Here is a 26,337-nt window from a genome sequence, read left to right as displayed (position 1 = left end):
TATATAGTGCACGACCTTGGACCAGAGCCCTATGAACCTTGGTGAAAAGTAGTGCACTAAATGGGGAATAGGGTGCCATTTGAGATGCAAACTATGTTTACATTTGCTTACCCATCCAGTTGTTTGAGATGTTTGAGGGAGTATTAATAATAGTGTAGTGGTTGGGGTTGTTGAAGCCAGACTAGACAGTCAATGCCATGTATCCATAGAGCCAAATACTCCATTGCTATTAATCGGCCTGCCCATCTATTCTTACCCACTCTTCCCTATGCCTTTGCCCACCTACTGAATTTGATGCTCGTGGAACTATTCTGTAGTGCCCCAGCTGCACACATGTCAGTGTACTAGAGCTGGGATGATCAATGGACACCGACCGTACCGATCACATCGCAGGCATTTTGCTGATATCGTTCATTACGATAAGTAGCCTAAAATATAGAAATGTGAAGTTTGAAATGAAATAAGTTTGCTAATATGGGTGATTGGCTACAACCATAGTAGTAGTTTACAGGATAATAATAAAACAAAATCTGGTGCACATTAACGTTATAGACTTTCTATTTATCATTATCGCATCAATTCAGGACATTTATCGGGGTATGGATTTTTGTCCATATCACCCACCTCTACAATGTCCTTCTAAAAAATAATCTTGTACATAAATGTGAGCATTACAAAATAAGAAGAATAATGAATAAATCGTAGCGCCAATTTAGAGGTGGATGGCAAGGGTGCATTCCCCCGTTTGAAAGCATGCAGCTCAGGGGTAGCTGTTTACGGAGCCTCCATGACGGTACAGAGGGTATTGATTGCATGTGACTTTCAGAGACTCCACTGTTTCTCCCTCTTGGCTGCTTAATCAAGCCTGCCAAGTTTGCCTTCAGTGTGCGTGAAATGTTTTTGACTTTTATTTTATTTTTTGTAGGTGAAGGGTGGGAGTAAGGAGTAGGTAGAATGTTCCACCCCTACCCTTTGCTAGGTGAAACTTCTACCTGGAGCGTTATGAAAACCTTTTGAGTAGGCTATGGGAGAGTTGGGGTTTAGCTTTTGTGAGACATTTTAACTTCCCTTCCTCCTCCCCCCTCAAGCACTTCCAAGGCGGCGAGTGACCTTCTGGACTTGCAGCCTGCATTTCAGCAGCAGGCACTGCTACTCTCCACTGGCCTACCAACAGCCAACACATGGGGAGGTGAGAGCTCCCGTCACACCGCGGATTGCCTGTTTTACACGCCTGATTCTCTCACACACACACTCTTTTTCATTCAGATTCCTCTGGGTAAACTGTGATGGGCCTCTCCACAGGTCATAGTGGATACAACCCTTAGCATTCTCAAACAGCTTATTAACTCTATAAGCTTGCTGGTGGTGGATATACACAGTCCCTGGTGTATTTGATCTAACTCCTGAAAGCTATTGGTGAATTTGAAATTGGATGTTAAGGCTACTAATAAAATCAGGTAAAGTTGATCAACAATCAAATCACAGTTATTTATTCATTAGGATCCCCATTAGCTGCTACACTTCCTGGGATTCAAAGAGGAATATAACAATTACATGATAACAAAACAACAGCCTACATCATAAATAAAACAATACATCATGCAAGACATAATTACTATATAAAAAAAACATCAACATAAAATGTACAGCATTAAAATATTAGTGTGTGTGTGGATATACGCGTGTCTCTTCACAGTCTGCGTTGTACCGTGAGGGGTTTTATCTGTTTTTTAAATCTGATTTTACTGCTCGCTTGAGTTACTTGATGTGGAAGAGAATTCCATGTAATCATGGCTCTGTATTATTGTGCGTTTCCCAGAGTCTGTTGTGGACTGTGAAGAGACCCCTGGTGGCATGTCTTGTGGGGTATGTATGGATGTGTTAGTTTGAACAGAGAGTTCGGTGCTTTCAACATGTCAATACCTCTCACAAAGACAAATAGTGATGCTATCAATCTCTCTACTTTGAGCCAGGAGAGATTGACATGCATGTTATTGATATTAGCTCTCTGTTTTCATTTAAGGGCCAGTCGTACCTCTTTGTTCTGGGCCAACTAATGTCCTTATTTGTGGCACTTGACCATATGACTGGGCAGTAGTCCAGGTGTGATAAAACTAGAGCCTGTAGGACTTGCTTTGTTCATTGTCATGTCAAGAAAGCGGAGCATCACTTTATTATGGACAGACCTCTCCCCATAATAGATACCGTTGCATCAATATGTTTTGACCAGGACACTTTACAATCCTGGGTTACACCAATCAGTTTCGTCTCCTCAACTTGCTCAATTTCCACATTATTCATTACAAGATTTAGTTTAGGTTTAGTGAATGATTTGTCCCAAATACAATATTTTTTGATATATGTAGGATGCCATTCTAAAAATGACTGCAGCTCTTTAAGTGTTGCAGTTATCACTTCCTGTGGTAGCTGACCTGACATATGTAATATTGAGTCATCAGTGTACATAGACACACTGGCTTTACCAAGGCTAACGGTAGGTCATTGGTAAAAAAAAATTAAAGTAAGGGGCCAAGATCTTGAGCTATGCCTAACTCTACCTGGTTTACATTAGAGGATTCCATGAAAGAACAGTCTGTGTTCTGTTGAGTAGGTAACACTCAATCCATGATATGTCAGAGGATGTAAAGCCATAACACAGGGTTTTTTCAGCAGCAGACTATGATCAATAATGTCACAAGCTTGCCTGATGACTCAATTGAATTCTTCCACTGAATCATTTGCTTTTAGGGCTCCCGAGTGGCACAGCGGTCTAAGCCATTGCATCTCAGTGCTAGAGGCGTCACTACAGACCGGGGTTAAATTCCAGGCTGTATCACAACCGGATGTGATTGGGAGTCCCATAGGGCAGCGTACAATTGGCGCAGCGTCGTTAGGGTTTGGCCGGGGTATGCCTTCATTGTAAATAAGAATTTGTTCTTAACTAACCTCCTAGTTACATTCTTTTAAAAATACATACCTCAGTCTGAGACTGCCATCTTTGAAGTTGGTTTGTGGTGATGTCAAAATGAGGGGTGTTGTATAAGACAAAGTAATCAGCGATTGGATCATCTCTAACGAATCAGAGTATCAAAGCCAATGACACATTTTCAAAACGTTGCATTACCCACGCGTGTGCTGGCTCTGGCTCAATCCATCGGTTTCTAGGACCAATCAGATGGTCTAGAACGTATTTCCATTCTAGAAATCGTATGGGAGGTACTCAGATCGAGACTCATTGCGGAGAAGAAACTAACATCCATGGGTGTTTGACTGGAGCAAGGAGTTTTTGTAGCCAGGCAAGTCAAAAGCTGCACTGAAGTCTAACGAAACAGCTCCTGAAATCTTATTATCAGTTTAGTAGTTTGCCAGACAAACTGTCAGCAACTCTAAAAGAACGGTCTGTATCATGACTGTAACCTTATTTATTCATATTATTAAATTTAGTAACTGACCTTTTCTGATTTACTATGACACCTGTTGTTCATCATTCATGGCATTTGTATTTAAACCTCGTGATGCAGGTGCCAAATTAAGAGGCACCTTTATCTTGAGTGCCTTGTAATGTTGTGTGTGCTTTGGAATTTAGGGGCATGTGTCAATGGAAAGTAAATAATGATAAGGTTGAAATTATTAGATAAACCTACTTAACTGTGTTTTCCTTTTCACTTACAACTACACCGTTCGGGTTCTTGTAGTCACAGTATGAATCCACTGTTACTTTTTGTCAGTCCTGCAAAGTTTCAGGTTAATCAACTTGAAGCTAGAATTATTTATTTTTGTATTCTTGTTATTTATAATTGTATATAACTTTTTTTTAGACTTGATAAAAGAATAAAGTATACTTTTCAAAAACGTTTTTAAAGCAAATGTGCTGCATTTGTTCCAATTGAATATTTCCAAAAAGGACGGTGCAGTGTAGGTTACATGGATTAAGGCTGTCTTGGTTTGTGTCATGTCTAGAAGTGAACATTATCCACTGATGCACATGTTTCTTCTTCTTTTCCACTACAATTGACTTTGCTGATAGCTATTTTATTGAGGACAAATGTACTTATTATGACTGAGATGTGGTTATGACTGAGACCTGGCTATTATGACTGAGACCTGGCTATCTTCAGATGAATTCAATAAATAAGTCGCTGTTTTTCTGCTAAATTACTTAAATGTCATGTTAAAATTCCATATGGCCTTTGGTATAACCTCTAGATGCATGTGATGAAATAACCTGCTTTTTTTTTTTTTTTTAAGCATAAAATATTGTTTGTTATAGCTTGGCAAAGATTATTGTGACTCTAGATGACAACATAAGGCTGCTTGTTTCCAAGTCTACTTCAATATTAGTTTCCTTGCAATGATACTTGGAGTATTTGTGATACTATCACAGTTTATGAAGAATTCTGTCTGAGGCATGGGGTTTATGTTCATGCTTCTGCATGCTTTCCTTTGACTTGACTCGCCGTCCTATTCTAACTTCTCCCTGTTCTCTCTCTTTCTGTTCTGTCCCCTTTGCCTGTGTAGATCCTTTCACTTATACAGAAGCTGTCGAAGACTCCATTCCAAACTTTAACCCTTTCCTTATACATCCTGTTGTCGATGCGGTTCATCTGCCTGTTGTGTCTTCCGATGGTGTTAGTTCTAGGACACCCACTTACGAAATGTTTGGTGGTAAACAACATTTACAATTTATTTGTGTTAAGTTTTCTTTGTCTGTTATGGTGTTGTCAGAAATGTCTCCCATTGTCATATTCAGCCTGCATGCACCATTCCATAGACATAAAAACCAGTAGATGGGGATGGCTCTGACATCAGCCATGTATTCCTATGGAAAACTCCCGATGGTGCATGAAGCCGGAAACTATTTACATTTGAAGCGCGCCATATTACTGAATGGCACCAAAAAATCGCTAAGATCATGGTGAAAGTGCCTGTAACTAGCAAAGGATCATGGTTGATGTAGTCGTTTTCATCCTGCCTGAGCGGGATAACCTTAATGTCTATGGCATGAGGGCGCGAGCCTCCTCATAGCCTGCCGGCCCGTGATTGGTCTGTTTCGGCACGTGGTCCTGTGTGACAACAAATGTAGTGATCAGAATGGATCACTATTTAATTAAATATCTCCATTTATAGCGAACTTCAAAATAATTCACTGTGGGGGATCGAACTTAATCATAATAAACTAATTCTATAGCCCAATACGTCTGTAAATTTTGGGGGCTTTCAAGTGCAGACCAGTTTGAAGTCACCAGCAGAACTCTTGAATTAATGCTCCAGACCGGACACTGGGGACTTTGCACCATTACGCGTCTTTCTCCTAGCCTTTACAACACAGGTGCACCTCAAAAGTGATACTAAAGCGGCAATCAGCATTTGAAACAATAACGCGAAAGCTTCATCCCCGCCCCTGTTTTGGTAAAAAGCTGAGGGATGTGGCTGGAGAAATTAAACCACTCTCAAATTAATAGACAGAGCTATGGATGCAAGGACTGACCTTCCATGATATCAACATTATTGTTTTAACCATGTTTTGAGGCTATATAGTGTTTGTTTACATTTACGTTGTTTACAAACATTGGAGTAAATAATACACGCTTATTTTGTGTTCTGATGCGGTATGAAATTGAACTAAGCTCATGAGGTATTTCTAAGGTATATTCTTCAAGGCTCAGTGGGTACATATCATGAATGAAGAGCAACAATGGATGTAGCACTGCAGATTGCCCCTTGAGTTGATGCAGAGTCAAAAGTGCTTGCTTCATAACTCCAGTATTCTGAAGGGGAATATAGAATTCAACAGTGAATGTCTGGGGCTGTTCACATTGTGTGTGGGTGCTTACAATTTGTGTTTACATACGGTATATGATGTGGTATTCAGATGTACTGATGCTACTAAAGGTTTTTCAGGAATCGGGTGCTTATCTTGGTCGTTGTAGATCCTTGGTATTAAAAGAAACAAGGAAAGGTGATAGCATCTCCCATTAATGACCACAGCTACAAGGTTTTAAGTTTATGGTGCTTTTTTTTTAAGCTGACGCATTTCAGCCGTGTGGTCCTTGTCAAAGCTTGCTAGCACCGTTAACTAAACCTTGCTGTTACTGTATATTTGTTTTGGTTTGACTGTGTGCCGTGGCATGCCGCTGACTGATCAGGTTATTTATAGCATGGGCCTTAAAATATTTACATTTGCCTCGTTTCCTTACCTGTGTGTGTTCATAGCATGTCACTTTACTATGTTTCCTTACCTTATGTGTGTTCATAGCATGTCACTTTACTATGTTTCCTTACCTTTACCTGTGTGTGTTCATAGCATGTCACGTTACTATGTTTCCTTACCTTTACCTATATGTGTTCATAGCATGTCACTTTACTATGTTTCCTTACCTTATGTGTGTTCATAGCATGTCACTTTACTATGTTTCCTTACCTTTACCTATATGTGTTCATAGCATGTCACTTTACTATGTTTCCTTACCTTATGTGTGTTCATAGCATGTCACTTTACTATGTTTCCTTACCTTATGTGTGTTCATAGCATGTCACTTTACTATGTTTCCTTACCTTTACCTGTGTGTGTTCATAGCATGTCACGTTACTATGTTTCCTTACCTTTACCTATATGTGTTCATAGCATGTCACTTTACTATGTTTCCTTACCTTATGTGTGTTCATAGCATGTCACTTTACTATGTTTCCTTACCTTATGTGTGTTCATAGCATGACACTTTACTATGTTTCCTTACCTTTACCTGTGCGTGTTCATAGCATGTAACGTTATTATGTTTCCTTACCTTATGTGTGTTCATAGCATGACACTTTACTATGTTTCCTTACCTTTACCTGTGTGTGTTCATAGCATGTCACTTTACTATGTTTCCTTACCTTATGTGTGTTCATAGCATGTCACTGTACTATGTTTCCTTACCTTTACCTGTGCGTGTTCATAGCATGTAACGTTACTATGTTTCCTTACCTTTACCTATATGTGTTCATAGCATGTCACTTTACAACTTCTCTCTTTTTTTGTTTTTGCATTTTTTTAAGTGTAAAGAAAAACAATCCACATTGTTGATTTGAATTTTCATTTTATTTTTGATTCTCCAGATCATTACAATCCCTTTATTGTTTCGAGCTCTTCCATTGCATCTGATCATGAGCACACAGTGCGGATAGAGCAGTTTATCTCAGGTACTATGACTGGGAACCTGACTGACCTGTTTTCTAAACTCCTGGAAGCGTAGGACCCTGAACTTATGCCGGGTTCATGTTTGCTCTAGTCTAGTTGCTTCCCTGATTGCTGTTTGCCTTTAGTGCTAACATTTTAGTATTTTGCGTTTGTCTGAGGTGGCTTTTAATTATTTTTTTAGTTCTCTTCCTTTTTCTCAAACTGCTGAGCTAGATATATATTAATTGACTTGATCTTCTTGCTTACTTTTCTGGAGCTATACTACTTTTCATTTGATGTGTTTTTCGTTATTTCTAATCTTGTTTCTAAACACCCATCTCTTTGCCTTTCTCCCCTCCTGCTTGCCTCTGGTTGTGTCAGACTCTTTCTGTGGGCCAGGATCATACCCTACCACTCCTCTCTTCCAGTCTGAGCCCTCTGCTGTAGCTGGTCTATTTGGAGGTAGGTACCTGGGGCTTGCCATTCCTACCTGTCTACTCTCTGGCCTGAAAAAAAACAACTTGGGTGTACAGAATATATTTAAATGATCAAGAAGAGTGTCCACAAAGTTGACGGCACGATCATACTGAAGTTAACAAGCGAAATAAAGACTTCCGTTTTGCATCAGAAAGCTTTATAGCTCGATTAATGCCTCAGCTAATATCAGCCTCAACACTCTTGCTTCCTCTTAACCAGGATTCTCAGTGTCTTCCACCACGCAACCCCAGACCGCCAGAGGCCTTAACGTCAACTTTGACTCTGTGTTTGGCAATAACTCAGCCTCCGCCAACAATGTTGACTCTGCTGGTAAGGATCATACATTCCTCGACCTCTCCCAATTCCCCATCCCTCTCTTCACATGCACAAGCTCCACATAGAAGTTACTCTTCAGCACAGATCTAGGATCAGCAATTAGATCACATCCACACTGCTGCCCACTGGGCCCAACTCACCTCGTGACTGGGGGCATCTCACCTCATGGGCCATCGCTGGGCTTGGATGTTTTGGAAAGGAATTCAAAATACTTGCAGTGAGTGCTTGATCAATGATTGAGAAAATGTACCCCCATGAGATATGGTCATGAATGATTTGCTTTGAAATGTTCCAAAAGTAGCATTCATGTTTATTTTTGTTGTTGTTATTTTGCATGGGAAAGCGCAGCCTTCCCTCGGGGATTCACATGCACTTTTCAATTACCTGTCTGTCATTCGACACATGGCGGGTTTCATAACTGGCACGGTCTGCTCCGGTGCCTCCGAGCTCCTTTAGCCATAAATTCTTGAACTCTTTCACTGCCACGGCCGGGGCCTGGAACATGACAGTTTGTCATGAACAGAACCCAAAGACTCAGGGTAGTGCTGTCCTCATCTTCTCACTGTGTCACGTTCCTGACCTAATTATGTTAGTTTGTTATGTGTGTTAGTTGGTCAGGACGTGAGGTTGGGTGGGCATTCTATGTTTTCTGTTTCTGTGTTGGTTTTGGGTTGCCTGGTATGGCTCTTAATTAGAGGCAGGTGTTTGGCGTTCCTCTAATTAAGAGTCATATTTAGGTAGGCGTTGTCACAGTGTTCGTTGTGGGTGATTGTCTTCCGTGTCTGTGTAATTGTTTACACCATACGGGACTGTTACGGTTTGTTCGGTTTGTGTAGTCTAATTGTCCTATTCGTGCGTTCTTCTTGTTTTATGTGAGTTCGTCGTATAGGTCTGTCTACACCGTTTGTTGTTTTGTTAGTTTAGTCACTTTCGTGTTTTGTTAAATAAATTATGTCGTTAAACTCCACTGCGCCTTGGTTCGATCACTACTCCTCCTTTTCGGTAGAAGAGGAGGAGGACCGCCGTTACACACTGCAATGTAACACTTCTCCATCATATTGTCTAATCTTGCATGAAATGGAAGAGCTTAAGAAATGAGTATTGGCACCATTTCAACTTCTCTCGACATAGCCTTCTGCCCCTGAGTAGTTATGCCTACAAAGTCATAAGTACATCACAGAAAGGTGCATTTGGCAGCAAAGTGCCTTTTGGTGCTCAATAAAGCGTATAGTGAAGAGCGAAGAATGTACACATACACTACCGGTGAAAAGTTTTAGAACACCTACTCATTCAACGTTTTTTCCTTATTTGTACTATTTTCTACATTGTAGAATAATAGTGAAGACATCAAAACTATGAAATACAACATATGGAATCATGTAGTAACCAAAAGTGTTAAATAAATCAAAATGTATCTTATATTTGAGATTCTTCAAATAGCCACCCTTTGCCTTGATGACAGCTTTGCAAACGCTTGGCATTCTCTCAACCAGATTCACCTGGAATGTTTTTCCAACAGTCTTGAAGGAGTTCCCACATGCTGAGCACTGATTGGCTCAAACGCATTATGAAGGAAAGAAATTCCACAACTTAACTTTTAACAAGGCACACCTGTTAATTGAAATGCATTCCAGGTGACTACCTAATGAAGCTGGTTGAGAGAATGCCAAGAATTTGCAAAGCTGTCATCAAGGCAAAGGGTGGCTATTTGAAGAATCTCAAATCTAAAATACATTTTGATTTGTTGAACACTTTTTTTTGTTTACTACATGATTCCACATGTGTTATTTCATAGTTTTGATGTCTTCACTATTATTCTACAATGTAGACAATAGTAAAAATAAAGAAACTTTGAATGAGTAGGTGTTCTAAAACTTTTGACCGGTGGTGTACATGTATCTAATGTGTGGGTTTTGGGGTGCTTCACTCACAATCTCACCATTGTTTTGTTTCTCTCCCTTGTCCATTGGGTGAACACACACTTTGGGCCTTGGCTGTATTATGGCACATGACTGGGTGAGTTGACTACACACTCCTCAGTCCTAGACTGCGCCAGCAAACTTATTGTCATTTTCACGTGCGACATCTGCTTCCCACCGCTCACGTTAATCACATCCTCTTTCCTGTCTCGTCTGTGGCGTTCTGTCTTTTACCCCCTCCCTCCCACCCTCCTTCCTTTTTTATTAATAATGTTTTAGGTGGCGTCCTCAAACCCACAGTGGCCTCCTCGCTCAGCCAGGGGCTAATCCCAAACGGGCAGCAGCTTGGGAAGCTGGTGTCGGATGACCTGGACTCATCCTTGGCCAACCTTGTGGGCAGTATGTATCATCAACGTGCTCCTTAGGTCTTACTCCCACCATACTGTAATGATCACATTTTATTTGTCACATGCGCCAAATACAACAGATGTAGTAGACCTTACAGTGAAATACTTTTTTTTTTTTTTTATGAAATAAAGTAACAAATAATTAAAGAGCAGCAGTAAAATAACAATAGTGAGGCTATATACGGGGGTAACAGTACAGAGTCAATGTGCGGGGGCACCGGTCAGTCGAGGTAATTGAGGTAATATATACATGTGGGTAGAGTTATTAAATTGACTTATGCTTAGATAATAACAGAGAGTAGCAGCAGCGTAAAAGGGGGGGGAATGCAAGTAGTCTGGGTAGCCATTTGATTAGATGTTCAGGAATCTTATGGCTTGGGGTAAAAGCTGTTTAGAAGCCTCTTGCACCTAGACTTGGCTCTCCTGTACCACTTTCCGTGCAGTAGCAGAGAGAACAGTCTATGACTAGGGTGGCTGGAGTCATTGACAATTTTTTGGGTCTTCCTCTGACACCGCCTGGTGTAGAGGTCCTGGATGGTAGGAAGCTTGGCTCCAGGGATGTACTGGGCCGTACCCACTACCCTCTGTAGTGCTTTGCGGTCAGAGGCCAAGCAGTTGCCATACCAGGCAGTGATGCAACCAGTCAGGATGTTCTCGATGGTACAGCTGTAGAACCTTTTGAGGATCTGAAGACCCTTGCCAAATATTTTCAGTCTCCTGAGGGGTAATAGGTTTTGTCGTGCCCTCTTCACGACTGTCTTGGTGTGCTAGAAATAATGGTCCACTGCATATGTGCTATTGATACTTAACATTTTAGCAGACCATCTGCCAGAGGAAGTGTCACATGCCATCTCTTTTGGTGTATTTTAATGAGATATGGTCGAGTCAGCGGCTCTATGCGCTCAACTAACAATGTATTCTCTCTCCTTTTTAGATTTGGGAATTGGCAATGGTGTGGCAAAAAAGTAAGAATGCAATGATACGGAACTGGAATGACTAATTATCATTTTTTACCATACTGACATATTGCAGTTGAAAGAAAATAATTAGCATTTCCATTTCCTATGTAGTGATATTCATTGGAGTCAGCCTGGTGAGAAGAAGTTGACAGGTGGATACAATTGGCAACCAAAGAGTGCTCCCTCTACCACATGGAACCCTGCCACCATGGTAAGTTTGTTTGGAATAAGTCTTTCTTTACTATAGTATCCAAAGTTCTGATCACAAAATTGTAATGCATTGATCAATATTAATCGTACTGCTACTTGTGTGTATGTACTGACATGTATGTGTAACTGATAGATAGATGCTCACTACATCTTTTTAAATATAGTGCATTCGAAAGTATTCAGACCCCTTAACTTTTTCCACATTTTATTACACTACAGCCTTGTTCTAAAATGTATTAAATTAATATTTTTCCTCATCAATCTACACACAATACCCCATAATGACAAAGCGAAGACATGAGGTCGAAGGAATTGTCCGTAGAGCTCCGAGACAGGATTGTGTCGAGGCACAGATCTGGGGAAGGGTACCAAAACATTTCTGCAGCTTTAAAAGTCCCCAAGAATACTGTGGCCTCCATTCTTAAATGGAAGAAGTTTGGAACCACCAAGACTCTTCCTAGAGCTGGCTGCCCGGCCAAACTGAGCAATCGGGGGAGTAGGGCCTTGATCAGGGAAGTGACAAAGAACCCAATGGTCACTCAGACAGAGTTCCAGAGTTCCTCTGTGAAGATGGGAGAAACTTCCAGAAGGACAACCATCTCTGCAGCACTCCACCAATAAGGCCTTATGGTAGAGTGGCCAGGCGGAAGCAACTCTTCAGTAAAAGGCACTCTCAGACCATGAGCAACAAGCTTCTCTGGTCTGATGAAACCAATATTGAACTCTTTGGCCTGAATTTCGAAGCGTCATGTCTGGAGGAAACCTGGCACCATCCCTACAGTGAAGCATGGTGGTGGTAGCATCATGCTTTGGGGGTGTTTTTCAACGGCAGGGACTGGGAGACTAGTCAGTATCGAGGGAAAGATGAATTGAACAAGTACAGAGAGATCCTTGATGAAAACCTGCTCCAAATTTGCTAAAAATTCTAAACCTGTTTTTGCTTTGTCATATTGTGTGTAGATTGAGGGGGGGAATAGTTTAATCCATTTTAGAATACGGCTGTAATGTAACAATGTGGGAAAAGTCGAGGTGTCTGAATACTTTCAGAATGCACTGTATATGTAAATTGTACAGTATTTTGTCTGTCTTTTTCCTTTTGTGTCAGACCCCAGTAAGACAAGCTGTCACCATTAGTTTCAGCTAATGGATTCTATAAAATAATATGATTTATGAAAAGAAATGTGCTTTTTCCTCATCTGCTTTGGGAATTGTTTATCCAACACAAACACTGCTTGGTTTAAGTTCCTGGTGCATACAGATCATATGGACAGAAAGCCCCAATGGTGTCTGGTTTTGCTCTGTGTTCACTAAACATTGTTACAATATTTTCTAATCTGTTTCTCAAATGTCTTTTGCATTGTATAAATGTTCTCCTGGGGAAAAATACAGAACGGCATGCATTTCCCACAATACGTAAGTCTCAATGGTTGTACTATTTCCTGCTCTTTGACCAAAGCTGGCATGCCTGGTATTAACCCCACACATTCACCCAGCCACGTGTTCTCTCTGACCGGTGTGGTCTGCACCATGGGTTTCTTCTGACCTGTTGACCTCAATCTAACACAGAACCCACAGCATGACCTGTCCTGTCCTGACTTTCCTCTCCTCCGTATTGCAGCCCTTTGTTCTCCAGAGGCTGGTTTATACTAGGTCTGACAACATGTCTGTAGACCATTAGAATGGTACAAGTGTCCATTGACAGTCGTTAGACCTACTGTAGGAAAAAAACATCCTTTGTCGTATTTTGTTATTGAACTTCTGGTCACACCTTGCTCAGTGCCTGCGTCACGAGGGTCACATTCTGCCTGTATAATAATTACATGACTGTTGTGACATCATGACAGTTATAACATGACATGTGAGCCGTGAGAAAATATTTGGAATATATCTGAATTTCTACAATAAGAACAAATGTTTTGCCACTGTGGGCCCTTCTCGTATGTGTTGAGGGCAATGGTGTTAACCACTAGATCACCCCAACTCAGTTAGTTATTAAACTCAGTTTCTGTAAGCTGATCTCACCTGTTTCTCGACACTTTCAAACATCATTATTAAGACTTGGTCATCTAAGCTTAATGACTCAAGTGAAGGGTTTCACAAAAAAAGTATGTTTTGTGAGTGGGTAACATTCAACAAAAAAAACAATGTTTCAGCTATTATCAAGTGAACACTTATGGAAATATACTGAAAGACCATGGTATATTTGTCTATTGATACGGACGAGTCTGATTTGAAAAGAGAAACTGGGGTATGATCTTAGGTAACTGCATGGTTGATAACTCACACGTTTTATTTTTTTTATAAAAAATAAATAAAAATTATACACGTTTTCACCAGTTATTACTTTGCCGTAAGGCTTTTCCTCATTCTCCCCTCGTGGTTGTTTCTTCTGAACAGGGTGCAAAACAGCATGTTGACTGGAAGCCTATCTACCACAGTGTCAAAGCTGTCTAGCGAGACATACCCTATCCCGATTTGGTTATCACCCCCTGATTTGTATAAAGTTCTACCTTGCTCAACTTGGATAACATCACCAACAGTCAACATGTTTTGCACATCACCTCCTTTCATTGAAAATGACTGCTTTCCATTTGGTCTTTCTAAATAGTATCTGGTGATCCTCCCATATTTTCCTATTCAAGCAAATTTCTGCAATGACTGAAATATTGACTGCTGAGTATGCTTTTATGCAAAGCATTTGTGATCAATGTGAGAAGTTGAAAAAGGACTTTTGGATGTTCGAAACAAGTGCCGACTGTAATGACCCCAACATTTATTCTTTGTACATCCTCTGTTAATTCTGACCCTTTTCAATGGCTTGATTGCTGATGAAATATTTCCTTCACGAGTGTGCCCTTTTCATGCAACTGAATGGCCTGTGATGTTAAAACAAATCAGGGTTTGTTACTTACTACTGTGGGGGCTGTGTGATAGTCTAGCAGTTCCTCTATACAAGCCCCCCTCTGTCTTTTTCAGCAGAGCAGCTCTGCACCTGCAAGTAACAGCTTCTTGCTTCAGGGCTCTCTCGCTCTCTCTGTGCTTAAGATTCCCACACAGCTCTTCTGGTTAGCCCTAACATACACTGTAAGGGTAAACTAGGGGAAATAGGGACATGCATGCAACAAATGGTTCCCAGATGTTCCATTAGTCTTGCCAAAGTGGAAGCAGGCAGGCAATGAGTATAAAGTGTTGCATGTGAATTGGACAATTGTAGCTTGTCAGAGAGATGAACAAAGACAACATTGTTCAGGTGGGTTGTTTCTGGAGAGGACCAAATTTACTAAGTTTGCACCTGTTATTTTGTAAAAGTGATTCATTAACTAAACATGAATATTAAACTGTCTTTGTTTACACTAAGTTACAGTGCCTGTAGAAAGTTGACACTCCGCCTGGATTTCTTCACATTTTGTGTTACAAAGTGGGATTAAAATTGATGTAATTACCATGTTTTTGTCCACGATCTACACAACATACACAACTCTAATATAAAAAGGTGAATGAAAAATAAAATACTAATATACCTTAATTAGATAGGTGTTAGAAACACCTTTTGCAGTGATTACAGCTGTAAGTCGCCTAGGGTGAGTCTCATAAGAGCTTTGCCAATTATTCTTTTCAAAGATTTTTCAAGCACTGTCAAGTTGTTTGGGATCATGGATAGACAGCAATTTTCAAGGCTTGACATAGATTTTCAAACAGGAACATTCACTGTCTTGGTAAGCAGCTCCAGTGTAAATTTGGCTTTGTGTTGTAGGTTACTGTCCTGCTGAAAGGTGAAATCCTCTCCCTGTGATGCAGCCACCACCATGCTTGAAAATAAGGAGGCAGTTACTCTGATGTTGTGTTGGATTTGTCCCAAACATAAGGCTTTGCATTTAGGCCAAAAATGTTATTCCTTTGCTGTGTTTTTTTTCAGCATTACTTTGGTGCCTTGTTGCATATTTTGGAATATTTGTATTCTGTATATCTATATATTTTCACTCTGTCATTTAGGTTGTTATTGTGGAGTCACTAAAATGTTGTTGATCCAGCCTCTGTTTTCTCCCATCACAGCCATTGAACTCTTGTAGCTGTTTTAAAATCACCATTGGCCTCAGGGTGACATTGAGCAGTTTCATTCCTGTCCTGCAGCTCAGTTCAGAAGGACAACTGTATCTTTGTGACTGGGTGGTTTAATACATAATCCACAGCATAATTATTAACTTGACCATGCTTAAAGATATATTCAATGTCTGATTTGTTATTGTTACTCATCTACCAACCATTGCCCTTTATGCTTTCAAAAAGGTTTTTGTAATTTATGCTTTCCCTGGTTTTTGTAATTGAATCTGTGCTTGAAATTCAATACTTGACTGAGGGACCATGCATGTGCGCACACAGTGGCAAGAAAAAGTATGTGAACCCTTTGGAATTACCTGGATTTCTGCATAAATTTGTCTGAATTTGATCTGATCTTCATATAAGTCACAACAATAGACAAACATAGTGTGCTTAATAATAACACACAAATGATTGTATTTTTCTTATCCTAATACATAATTTAAACATTCAGTGTAGGTTGGGAAAAGTATGTGAACCCCTAGGCTAATGACTTCTCCAAAGCTAATTGGAGTCAGGAGTCAGCTAACCTGGAGTCCAATCAATGTGACGAGATTGGAAATGTTGGTTAGAGCTGCCTTGCCCTATTAAAAAACACTCACAAAATTTGAGGTTGCTATTCACAAGATGCTTTGTCTGATGTGAACCGTGCCTAAAACAAAAGAGATCTCAGAAGACCTAAGATTAAGAATTGTTGACATGCATAAAGCTGGAAAAGGTTACAAAAGTATCTCTAAAAGCCTTGATGTTCATCAGTCCACTGTAAGACAAATTGTCTCTAAATGGAGAAAGTTCAGCACTGTTGCTACTCTCACTAGGAGTGGCCATCCTGCAAAGATGACTGCAAGAGCACAGCGCAGAATGCTCAATGAGGTTAAGAAGAATCCTAGAGTGACAGCTAAAGACTTAAAGAAATCTCTGCAACATGCTAACATCTCTTTTAACAAGTCTACGATACGTAAAACACTAAACAAGAATGGTGTTCATGGGAAGACACCATGGAAGAAGCCACTGCTGTCCAAAAAAACATTGCTGCACGTCTGAAGTTTGCAAAGGTGCACCTGGATGTTCCACAGCACTACTAGCAAAATATTCTGTGGACAGATGAAACTACAGTTGAGTTGTTTGAAAGGAACACACAACACTATGTGGAGAGAAAAAGGCACAGTACACCAACATCAAAACCTCATCCCTACTGTAAAGTATGGTGGAGGGAGCATCATGGTTTGGGGCTGCTTTTCTGCCTCAGGGCCTGGACTGCTTGCTATCATCAACGGAAAAATGAATTATCAAGATTATCAAGACGTTTTGCTAGAGAATGTTAGGCGATTGAAGCTCAACAGAAGTTGGGTGATGCAACAGGACAACGACCCAAAACACTGAAGTAAATTAACAACAGAATGGCTTCAACACGTGAAAATACGCCTTCTGGAGTGGCCCAGTCAGAGTCCTGACCTCAACCCGATTGAGATGCTGTGGCATGACCTCGAGAGCAGATCACACCAGACATCCCAAGAATATTGTTGAACTGAAACAGTTTTGTAAAGAGGAATGGTCCAAACTTGTTCCTGACTGTTGTGCAGGTCTGATACGCAACTACAGAAAACGTTCTGTCTTAGTCATTCAAAAAGTCATGTCAACACCTGTTATTTCATACAGAGTGAGTCCATATAACTTAACATGTGATTCGTTAAGCAAAATTAGACTTTGGAACTAATTTAGGCTTGCGTAAACCAAGGCGATGAATTATTGTGCAACAACCATTTTAGTTAATACATTTTTATTAAGGGGGTCTAGACTTTATATAGGCACTGCCACTTAGGATACGCTTTTATCCAAAGAGACTTAGCATATAACTGACTGCATATAACATGACTAACTTTCTGTAAAAGTGTCCTGGTTCATTGAGTGATCATCTTTGCTTGTGTCATCTCAGGCACCATCTGTCATGGCCTTCCCTGCAACGACGCCGACGGGGATGATGGCATATGGAATGGTAAGTACTTTGGGGGTGGGGTTTATCTTTTCAATCTCATGAAGCCATGCCTCGGAACCCTTTTTATATATACAGTACCAGTCAAAAGTTTGGACACCTACTCATTCAAGGATTTTTATATTTTTAAATATTTTTTTACTATTGTCTGCATTGTAGAATAATAGTGACATCAACACTATGAAATATCACATGGAATCATGTAGTAACCAAAAAAGTGTTCAACAAATCAAAATGTATTTTATATTTGAGATTCTTCAAAGGAGCCACCCTTTGCCTTGATGACATCTTTACAAACCTTTGGCATTCTCTCAACCAGCTTCACCTGGAATGCTTTTCCAACAGTCTTGAAGGAGTTTCCACATATGCTGAGAACTTGTTGGCTGCTTTTCCTTCACTCTGCGGTCCAACTCATCCCAAACCAGCTCAATTGGGTTGAGGTCAGTTGATTGTGGAGGCCAGGTCATCCGATGCAGGACTCAACACTCTCCTCCTTGGTCAAATAAACCTTACACAGCCTGGAGGTGAAAAACAAACGACAGTCCCACTACGCCATTTCATATGGTTTGAGCTTATCGCTGCAGAATGCTGTACTGGTTAAGTGTGCCTTGAATTCTAAATAAATCAGACAGTGTCACCAGCAAAGCACCATCACACATCCTCATCCATGCTTCATGATAGGAACCACACATGCGGAGATCATCCGTTCACCTACTCTGCGTCTCACAATTTGGCTCATTAGACCAAAGGACAGATTTCCACCGGTATTCTATCCATTGCACGTGTTTCTTGGCCCAAGCAAGTCTCTTCTTCTTATTGATGTCTTTTTAGTAGTGGTTTCTTTGCAGCAATTCGACCATGAAGACCTGATTCACGCAGTCTCCCCTGAACAGTTGATGTCTCTTACTTGAGCTCTGAAGCATATATTTGGGCTGCAATTTCTGAGGTGCAGTTAACGCTAATGAACTTATCCTCTGCAGCAAAGGTAACTCTGGGTCTTCCTTTCCTGTGGCGGTCCTTATGAGAGCCAGTTTCATCATAGCGCTTGATGGTTTTTGAGACTGCACTTGAAGAAACTTTCAAAGTTCTTGAAATGTTCCCGGATTCACTGACCTTCATGTCTTAAAGTAATGATGGACTGTTGTTTCTCTTTGCTTATTTGAGCTGTTCTTGCCATAATATGGACTTGGTATTTTACCAAATAGGGCTATCTTCAGTATACATACCACCCCTAACTGATTGGCTCAAACACATTAAGAAGGAAAGAAATTCCATAAAAAGGCACACCTGTTAATTGAAATGCATTCCAGGTGATTACCTCATGAAGTTGGTTAAGAGAATGCCAAGAGTGTGCAAAGCTGTCAAGGCAAAGGGTGGCTATTTGTGTTATGCTGGTGAATGAGGACCCAAAAGCGACTTAACAGAAACAGAGTCTTTATTCCAGTCTTAAACAAAAACGATACTCCTGGATATATCTTAGGTAAATACAAAACAGGAAAACTGAAATCCTCTCGTCAGTAGATAGGAACGACTGGAGACGCGACCACAGACTGCAGGTCGCTTCGGGAAGGCACAGGCCGTAGCTGACATAGACACCTGCTCACACGCAGCATCTGAAGAAGGCAAAAACACGACAGGGCGGAACAAGGACACAGAACAGCAAACATCAAACAAGGATCCGACAAGGACAGAAGCGGAAAACAGAGGGAGAAATAGGGACTCTAATCAGAGGGCAAAATAGGGGACAGGTGTGAAAGAGTAAATGAGGTAGTTAGGAGAATGAGGAACAGCTGGGAGCAGGAACGGAACGAGAGAGAGAGAGCGAGAGAGGGAGAGAGGGAGGGGGAGAGAGAGGGATAGAAAGAGGGAAAGAACCAAATAAGACCAGCAGAGGGAAACGAATAGAAGGGAAGCACAGGGACAAGACATGATAATCAATGACAAAACATGACAATTTGAAGAATCTGAATATGAAATGTTGTTTTACACTTTTTTTTGGTTACTACATGATTCCACATGTGTTATTTCATAGTTGATGTCTTCACTATTATTCTACAATGTAGAAAATAGTAAAAATAAAGAAAAACCCTGGAATGAGTAGGTGTGTCAACTTTTGACTGGTACTGTAAATCTAACATTATTATTTTTTACACGTTCAGTTTTTTACACCATACTGTAGCAAACCTTTTTGGAGCTTTGTGAATACTACATTCAGTACATGAATTGATGTTGATTACATTTTTAAGCCTTCTGTTTGTCAGGAAGAAATTATCATTCCACTTACTTTGAACCAATGACAATTGTTTGCTAGGTTGACTTCTGCAAAAAAAGAAATCCTTTAGCTCTGGTTCACTCCAAGGCCCGGGTTCATAAAGCGTATCATAGTAGGATCAGTTTAGCCCTTTTAGATTAAAATGAATGGACCGAGGGGGCCTGAACCTGTATCAGCACTCCTACTTATAGACACTTTATGAATACAGGCCTTTCCAATGCAAAGGTGACCATTAGAGGGGGAAGCTGTGCTTTTAAAGAAGCTAAAAGGCCAAGTCCTTACAATAATTAAAATGTACTATTTCACCAGCATAATACTGCAGTAGCACAGATTTGGTTGACTTCAAGTGTAGGGCTGGCACAATTAAGGTATTATCGTGTAACCGACGATTATGGATGAAGACCATGAAAATAAAATAACTGTCAAAACGTTTTTTAAATGTTTTACTATTATTGTGGAACAAACAACTGACTGAAGACTGGACGGCCAGGCAAAACTCCATGACCGTCAGAGCCCTACTCCAGTGATGTGTTGATGAGTTGGTGGTGAGAGAGCTGGTGCTCTTGTCAGCGGCGGTGATGTTGTGAGGGGTTAAAGAGCTGCTGAGCGCTACAGACCAAAGTGCAACTTCACTGTGTCTGTCACGATTGATGTATTGTAACAGGCCCACAATGTGGTTACTAAAGTCTGATTTGGATATACATTTGGCTGTTTACGTTGGAAAACATTTATAAGTTGTCCCTTTTTCGGGTTATGAGAAGTGACTGCTAAATGCTAACTCCCATTCGTATAAGCTGGTGGCATAGCTAGCACATAGAAATCGGTGGTGGTAGTCAGTCATTTTTAACTCTAATGCAGTTGATTGGTTAAGATCACATGAACATATATTGGGGTTGACATCCATACAAGCATTATACTTAGATTTTTACCTCAACATAGGTTATTATTGGTTAAGAATATATATAGAATATATGTGTATTTTACACTAACTAGGCAAATTTTGCTTGGGGGGCAATGAGGAGATTCGGGATCTTTCCCCCACTGTTTCCATTGCAGTTCCATTGTTTTGGTCGGGTTTGATTGACCTCTTTACCGCATGTATACCATAGAATAAATAGAACGGGCGTCCCCATTCAAGGCAATTATAGAATAACGGCTGGACTGGCAGCCATAGGTGCAAATCAGTAAGTAAAACAGGAAGTGTACCCATCAATATGTGCTGTGATTTGTTGATTCAACTCAACTGACATTACAAAAAATATTCCATTGCATGAGCCACATCAGTTAACATCATTTGAATGAACATTCCTACATTACCATGGAAATAATTGCATTTCAATACCAGGCAGCCATTGTGTGTACCCATGATTTTAACAGTCAAATTGCCAGGGATAGAGGTTCCTAGGCCATTTTATTCATTCTATTTCTTTGGGGAATACCTTTTATGTTTTTAATCAGTGTTTGGCTTTTGAAGCATGTAACACTCGGACCAATTTGTGGCAGTGTATTGCACAGTATAGTGTAAACTATGGTCTCGTTAATTTCTACATCCACAGACGAGCCAAAGGGTTCATGACGAATCAAATGGAAAAGTGACAGATGTCTTGTAACGATTGACAATGCCAAGCGCTACTCATACTCTCAATGCATCACAAAATGGGCTGATTCAGCTGTAGTGGTTAACTTTTACTGCCCAGTGCTTGTCTCATTAAGGAGCTACTGTATGTTTGAACTACAGTTAATTAGTCATGAGTCAAATCAGCCGAGGAACTTAAACAATGATTTTGTTCTGTTCAAATTCCACTGCGCTTGAGACTGAGACATCGTACAACTACATAACCCGTCATGTCTCACTGAAATAACACGAGCAGTTATGTCGGAATGATTGCCATTTCTTCAGCAGGATGTCGTTTTGATTTTCACAATTTAAATTTTGTTTGCTTGTTTGTCTTTCTTCAGCCTCCCCAGATGGGTTCCATGGCCATGATAAACCAGCCCACCATGATGTACAGCCAACCGGTTGTGAGGCGGGCCAACCCCTTTGGCCCGGCCCCAGGAGCACAGGTACAGGTGCTCTCCATTCTACTCCCTTCCCCAGTAGCTTTCATCTGAACGGATGCCAATGAGTAGGGTGAAGTTGCCCCCTAGATGCTGATCTTGGGTCAGTTTAGAATTTCCCCCACTAATGGCTATGGTTAGGAATGGGTGAGGGGAAACTGAGCATAGATCTGTACATAGGGGAAATTTCACCCTGGAGCAGATCCCAACTCTTCTTGCATTCTGAGGAGAGGTGCCTGGCTAAATTGTCCACGTCCTTGAACTAGTATCTATCAGAATGGGGTCAATTCCATTTAAATTCGGCAAGTTTATTTAAATTGAATTCCAAAATTGGATTTGATCTCTGCTATTTAAGTCTGATTCTGTGGCCAAATGAACTCCCACTGAGGTGGTCTGCCTGTTGTCTGCAGGAAGCATCATCCAGTACCACAAGCCATTCTCCATAAAAGTGGTATTGGAATACACACATAGGTATTCCATATATCACTGTTAAATGATGTAATGTGGCATAAAGAATTATATTCCGGAGGGCAATTGGAATTCTGTGTTTTGGGACTTCTATTCAGAATGCGCTTCCACATTCACCCTCATGCCATTTCAGTGATGTTGTGAAAATGTATGCATGCACTCACTACTGTAAGTCTCTATGGATATGTACACCCTCATCCTGGTTTCATCTCTTCAGTAAGCTCGAAATCAGAATGGTAGCAACCTTAGGAGAATATATTTTGGGGAAGCAGGGTTTCTTTTCTGACCCGATACTCTGATCTGTTGTCCTCATGTCAAGAGTTGTAAGGTTTTACCTCCACACTGAACGTGTTAGGCAGCTACACTGTGGACCTGGCCTTGTTCTCTCCATTCTACTCCCTTCATATCTGTAGCTAGGTTTTCCCCTCCTCCCGTTTCTTTATCCCTCTTTAGCTGTTCCTCCATTCCCCTGACCCTGTCATTCTCTCTGAACTAGTCCTCGGCAGCTTCTAGTCCCTCCAGTCAGAGTCCTCTCAGAGCGACAGGAAAGGACCCTTTTGCCCAGCTCTCTCTCAAGGATTTCTTGTAGAACATCTTTAGGTACATGTCCTGTGTGCGTCTTGGCGTGTGTGCTGCATGCTCATATCTGCAAACTTTTGCTCCACTTGCCGTGTACACAGTGAGTTTGTTGATTTATTTGTGCTTCAACGACTAACACTGGCTCAGTCATTCCCTTTATAGTCACTCAACCACCTGTAAGATGCCTTGCATGTCTGCACGGAAGTCTGACCGAGACATTGGTCCATGTGACATTTTGACAGCGTAATAAAAGTAGTACTGTTATTTAACCATATCTATCACTTGATAAACCTTTGAGACATTTCTTTTAAAACACAGCCCCATTTGGTTTGCATCAAATATCAAATCGACATTTGCATAAATTATGTTGTGGAAGTTGACTGTTAAATGCCACCACGTATTTGAGTAATATCGTTTATTTTTTTTTATAAAAAAAAAACCACACAGTTAAGTCAAATGTAGACTGCTAAATATGTTGATTATTTTCTCCAGAGTGGACTGACTTCAGCCCTATATGTTTGTTTATCATGCTGCAATTGACATTTTTTGTTTGCATACATCACATTTGCATCAAATTAAATCTAAATGAGGCCGGAATTCAATAGATTGTTCTGCACTGCAATTTCAGGTGTGTTGGATTTGGCCAGCAGTATGTCCTGGATGGAGGGCATATTGGATTAAAGAATCGTCAGTCCTTGTATGCCGGGGGACCGAATCAGTGTCAATGCCCTCCATTATGGACACTGCTGTGCAAATCAAACACATCTGAGAACACCTGTGTAAAGAAAAACACAATCAAATAATTTTTTTCTTGTATTCTGGCCTATGTTTGTGAAAGAGTTGTTATCAAGGAAAGCAAGGAGTATGAACGTTGTTTGGCATAATCATTTTCTAAAACAAATGCTTTGAATGATAACCCGTCTTAGTGACTGTATTCAGCATGGCCTTTCTTTCTCTTTGCAGATGCAGTTCATGTAACCTGAAAGGGAGGCTTTTGTCCTCTGAAGACAAACCAAGAAGCAGCTAAACTTTCACTTTCAAGTAAAAATCTGTTTTTACTCATCGTCGAGAATATCAGCCCAAATAAGAAAGGACTTGAAGGAATCAAGGGGGGAAAGCCATGTCCAAGACGTGTCAAGTATACGTAGGACAAGGATCCCATTTTGTAATTTGTCTTACGAGAAAACGTGTGTGCTGCTGTTCTAACCTCTCTACAGGGATCACTCATCCCATTTGTCTTCTGTAAAAGATTAACATGGTTGTGGAAAGGGAGATAATTTGACTTTGCTGTTATGTATAAAAATAGTGGGTTATCACACACAGCTTGATGTTCTTGGGGTGAGGACGTGGGATGAGTGGAAGAATTGCTTGATCTGATCATCAATTGTGCATTATCTAATTTAACCATCACTGATTAGTAATGCTAACCTCTGTTTTATACCATGATTTCAATATTTTCTCTTTAAAAAAAGTTTTATTACATTTGCAGTAGACATTCCTTGTGTATTGTTAGTATTTATTTATGATTACCCTCGGAGGAAATGGGGGGGAAAATAACAATAATAATGTCATTGAACTCTTCCTTGTGGGAGGATTTCAGGTTTATACATGGTTATGATTGATTGTATAATTGGAGTTTGAGTGTGACAGAGTAAAAAATAGTTAATATAAAGATGAAAAAATTTAACTGACTGTCAACAGACAGTTTAGCTCTAATCACTGAACCGGCATAATGTCAAGCACAGTTTGTGGCTCAAAGTCACAACCCTCCATGTGTAAGGGGTGATATGGACATCAAACAAGGGTATTCATTCAATACAGTCAATTCTGTGAGCTAGGGTCTTTTTTGTTGTTGCGAGGGAACATTTTCACGCACTAGCAAAGCACTACATTTGTGATTCGGCGGCATTGCATTGAGATGGATCCGCATTTATGCTTTACGCTTGGAATGTCGTTTATTTTACATGGCTGCCTTTCCAACCTGAATGTGCAGAGTGTCCTTCAGGCTCGGGCCATCTTTACATAGACTAGCACTGGGATTGGAGGAAAGAGGGAGGTGATTTTCACAGGAGGCAGGGGGAAAAGCTGTGATTGTGTCACTGGAGGGTCAGCTCTCTGTAAGTAGTTGAACCCAGGTCTGCCACTATTGGACATCTTTTAAATACTTTGTTTGCTTTAGCCTGTCTGGACTGCCAGATGGGCTGTGTTAGCACTTTTGGGACGATTCAATTGGTCCATTAACCCAGACAAGCTCAATCAAGCACAGATAAAGTGTGAAATTAGTATTTGATACCATGTCTGATAAGTGGGCAGAAGGGTCCAGTTAAGCAGGGAGAAATGGAACACTGTTGATCGGTGCTTTGTGTGTGTGTATATAGAAGAGAGCCTATCCCATGATGGAAAGGATATGTACAGGATGGTCAGAACCTGAAGGTTATTCTATTCATCAAATATTTACTGCATTGTCCCTGCAGATTATATTTTTGTTTATATTAAATATATAAATAAATGTATGCAGACTTTTGGTTGATTTTCCAATAAAGTGCCGTTTCCAGTGTTTTTCTTTTATTCTTTGTTTTTTTCCCCACATAGTGTTTTGCCCCAGTATCTTGAGTTCGTGTGGGTGTATGTGAATGGATGATGGATAATAATGAATTGTAATCAACTGTATTACATACAGAAGTATTGAGTGGCCAAATGAGGTAGATGGGTTTTATATTTGGGATAGAGGGAGACTAATAAATTGCTCTAATTCCCCACAGGTTATAACCAGGGCTGATTTAACCCTGTGAAGCATCATGTGGCATATTGTTTAAGAAAACATTCCCGGACCCTTGCTTTGTAGTTTCATTGCATGTTTAATGGGAATACATGTCTCTGATGCCAACATGAGGCCAATGCTAGATTTACAAAAGTATGTGTGTGTATCCATGCTTTGGCCTGGCTACTTGAACCTCTTGTGGATGATAGGTAGCTGGCAGGTAGCCTACTGGTTAGAGCTTTGGGCCAGTAACTGAAAGGTTGCTAGATCGAATCCCTGAGCTGACAAGATAAAATCTGTCGTTCTGCCCCTGAACAAGGCAGTTAACCCACTGTTCCTAGGCCGTCATTGTAAATAAGAATTTGTTCTTAACTGAATTGCCTAGTTAGATAAAGGTTAATAAATAAATAAAATGATGTGGGCAGTTGGGGGGCTAGTTCTCAGGAGCCTGGAGCATCCCTGGGGCTGAGGAGGAGCCTTCGGAGCTGGGGTCTTGGATGGGGAAGGGCCCACCACACTCAGCTTCTGCTCCAGAGGTCCCAGGTGCATGTATCCCTGCTGGACAGTACCAAGTGGGGAAGGGGAGAAGTAGTCCCATATAAGAGATGCATCCTGTCTGGCCTGAGATTTCCCATTGCAAC

The 26,337-nt window shown here is 40.6% G+C and overlaps 1 protein-coding gene across 10 annotated transcripts in view; it reads left to right on the top strand.

Annotated features, from left to right (window-relative positions):
* LOC129868178 (phosphatidylinositol-binding clathrin assembly protein-like) overlaps positions 1-25,492 on the top strand; it is a 53,757-nt gene extending 28,265 nt beyond the window's left edge. For 3 of the 10 annotated variants that reach the window (XM_055941908.1, XM_055941909.1, XM_055941917.1), the window contains 13 exons: positions 1,089-1,189; positions 4,519-4,665; positions 7,099-7,182; positions 7,541-7,621; positions 7,856-7,966; positions 10,192-10,290; positions 11,233-11,263; positions 11,369-11,468; positions 12,857-12,880; positions 17,502-17,561; positions 21,790-21,894; positions 22,853-22,956; positions 23,899-25,492. In XM_055941908.1, coding sequence (XP_055797883.1) covers positions 1,089-1,189; positions 4,519-4,665; positions 7,099-7,182; positions 7,541-7,621; positions 7,856-7,966; positions 10,192-10,290; positions 11,233-11,263; positions 11,369-11,468; positions 12,857-12,880; positions 17,502-17,561; positions 21,790-21,894; positions 22,853-22,945 — 1,036 coding nt within the window. In that variant the 3' untranslated portion in view covers positions 22,946-22,956; positions 23,899-25,492. The remainder of the gene's footprint in view (positions 1-1,088; positions 1,190-4,518; positions 4,666-7,098; positions 7,183-7,540; positions 7,622-7,855; positions 7,967-10,191; positions 10,291-11,232; positions 11,264-11,368; positions 11,469-12,856; positions 12,881-17,501; positions 17,562-21,789; positions 21,895-22,852; positions 22,957-23,898) is intronic. The other 7 variants (XM_055941916.1, XM_055941918.1, XM_055941913.1 and 4 more) reach the window with 6 other exon arrangements.
* The last annotated feature ends 845 nt before the right edge of the window (positions 25,493-26,337 follow it).

Source organism: Salvelinus fontinalis, chromosome 13, assembly GCF_029448725.1.
Source record: "Salvelinus fontinalis isolate EN_2023a chromosome 13, ASM2944872v1, whole genome shotgun sequence".
In the NCBI taxonomy this organism is placed as follows: Eukaryota; Metazoa; Chordata; class Actinopteri; order Salmoniformes; family Salmonidae; genus Salvelinus; species Salvelinus fontinalis.
Note: the sequence above shows the minus strand (reverse complement) of the source record. Positions and strands in the feature narration are given on the sequence as shown.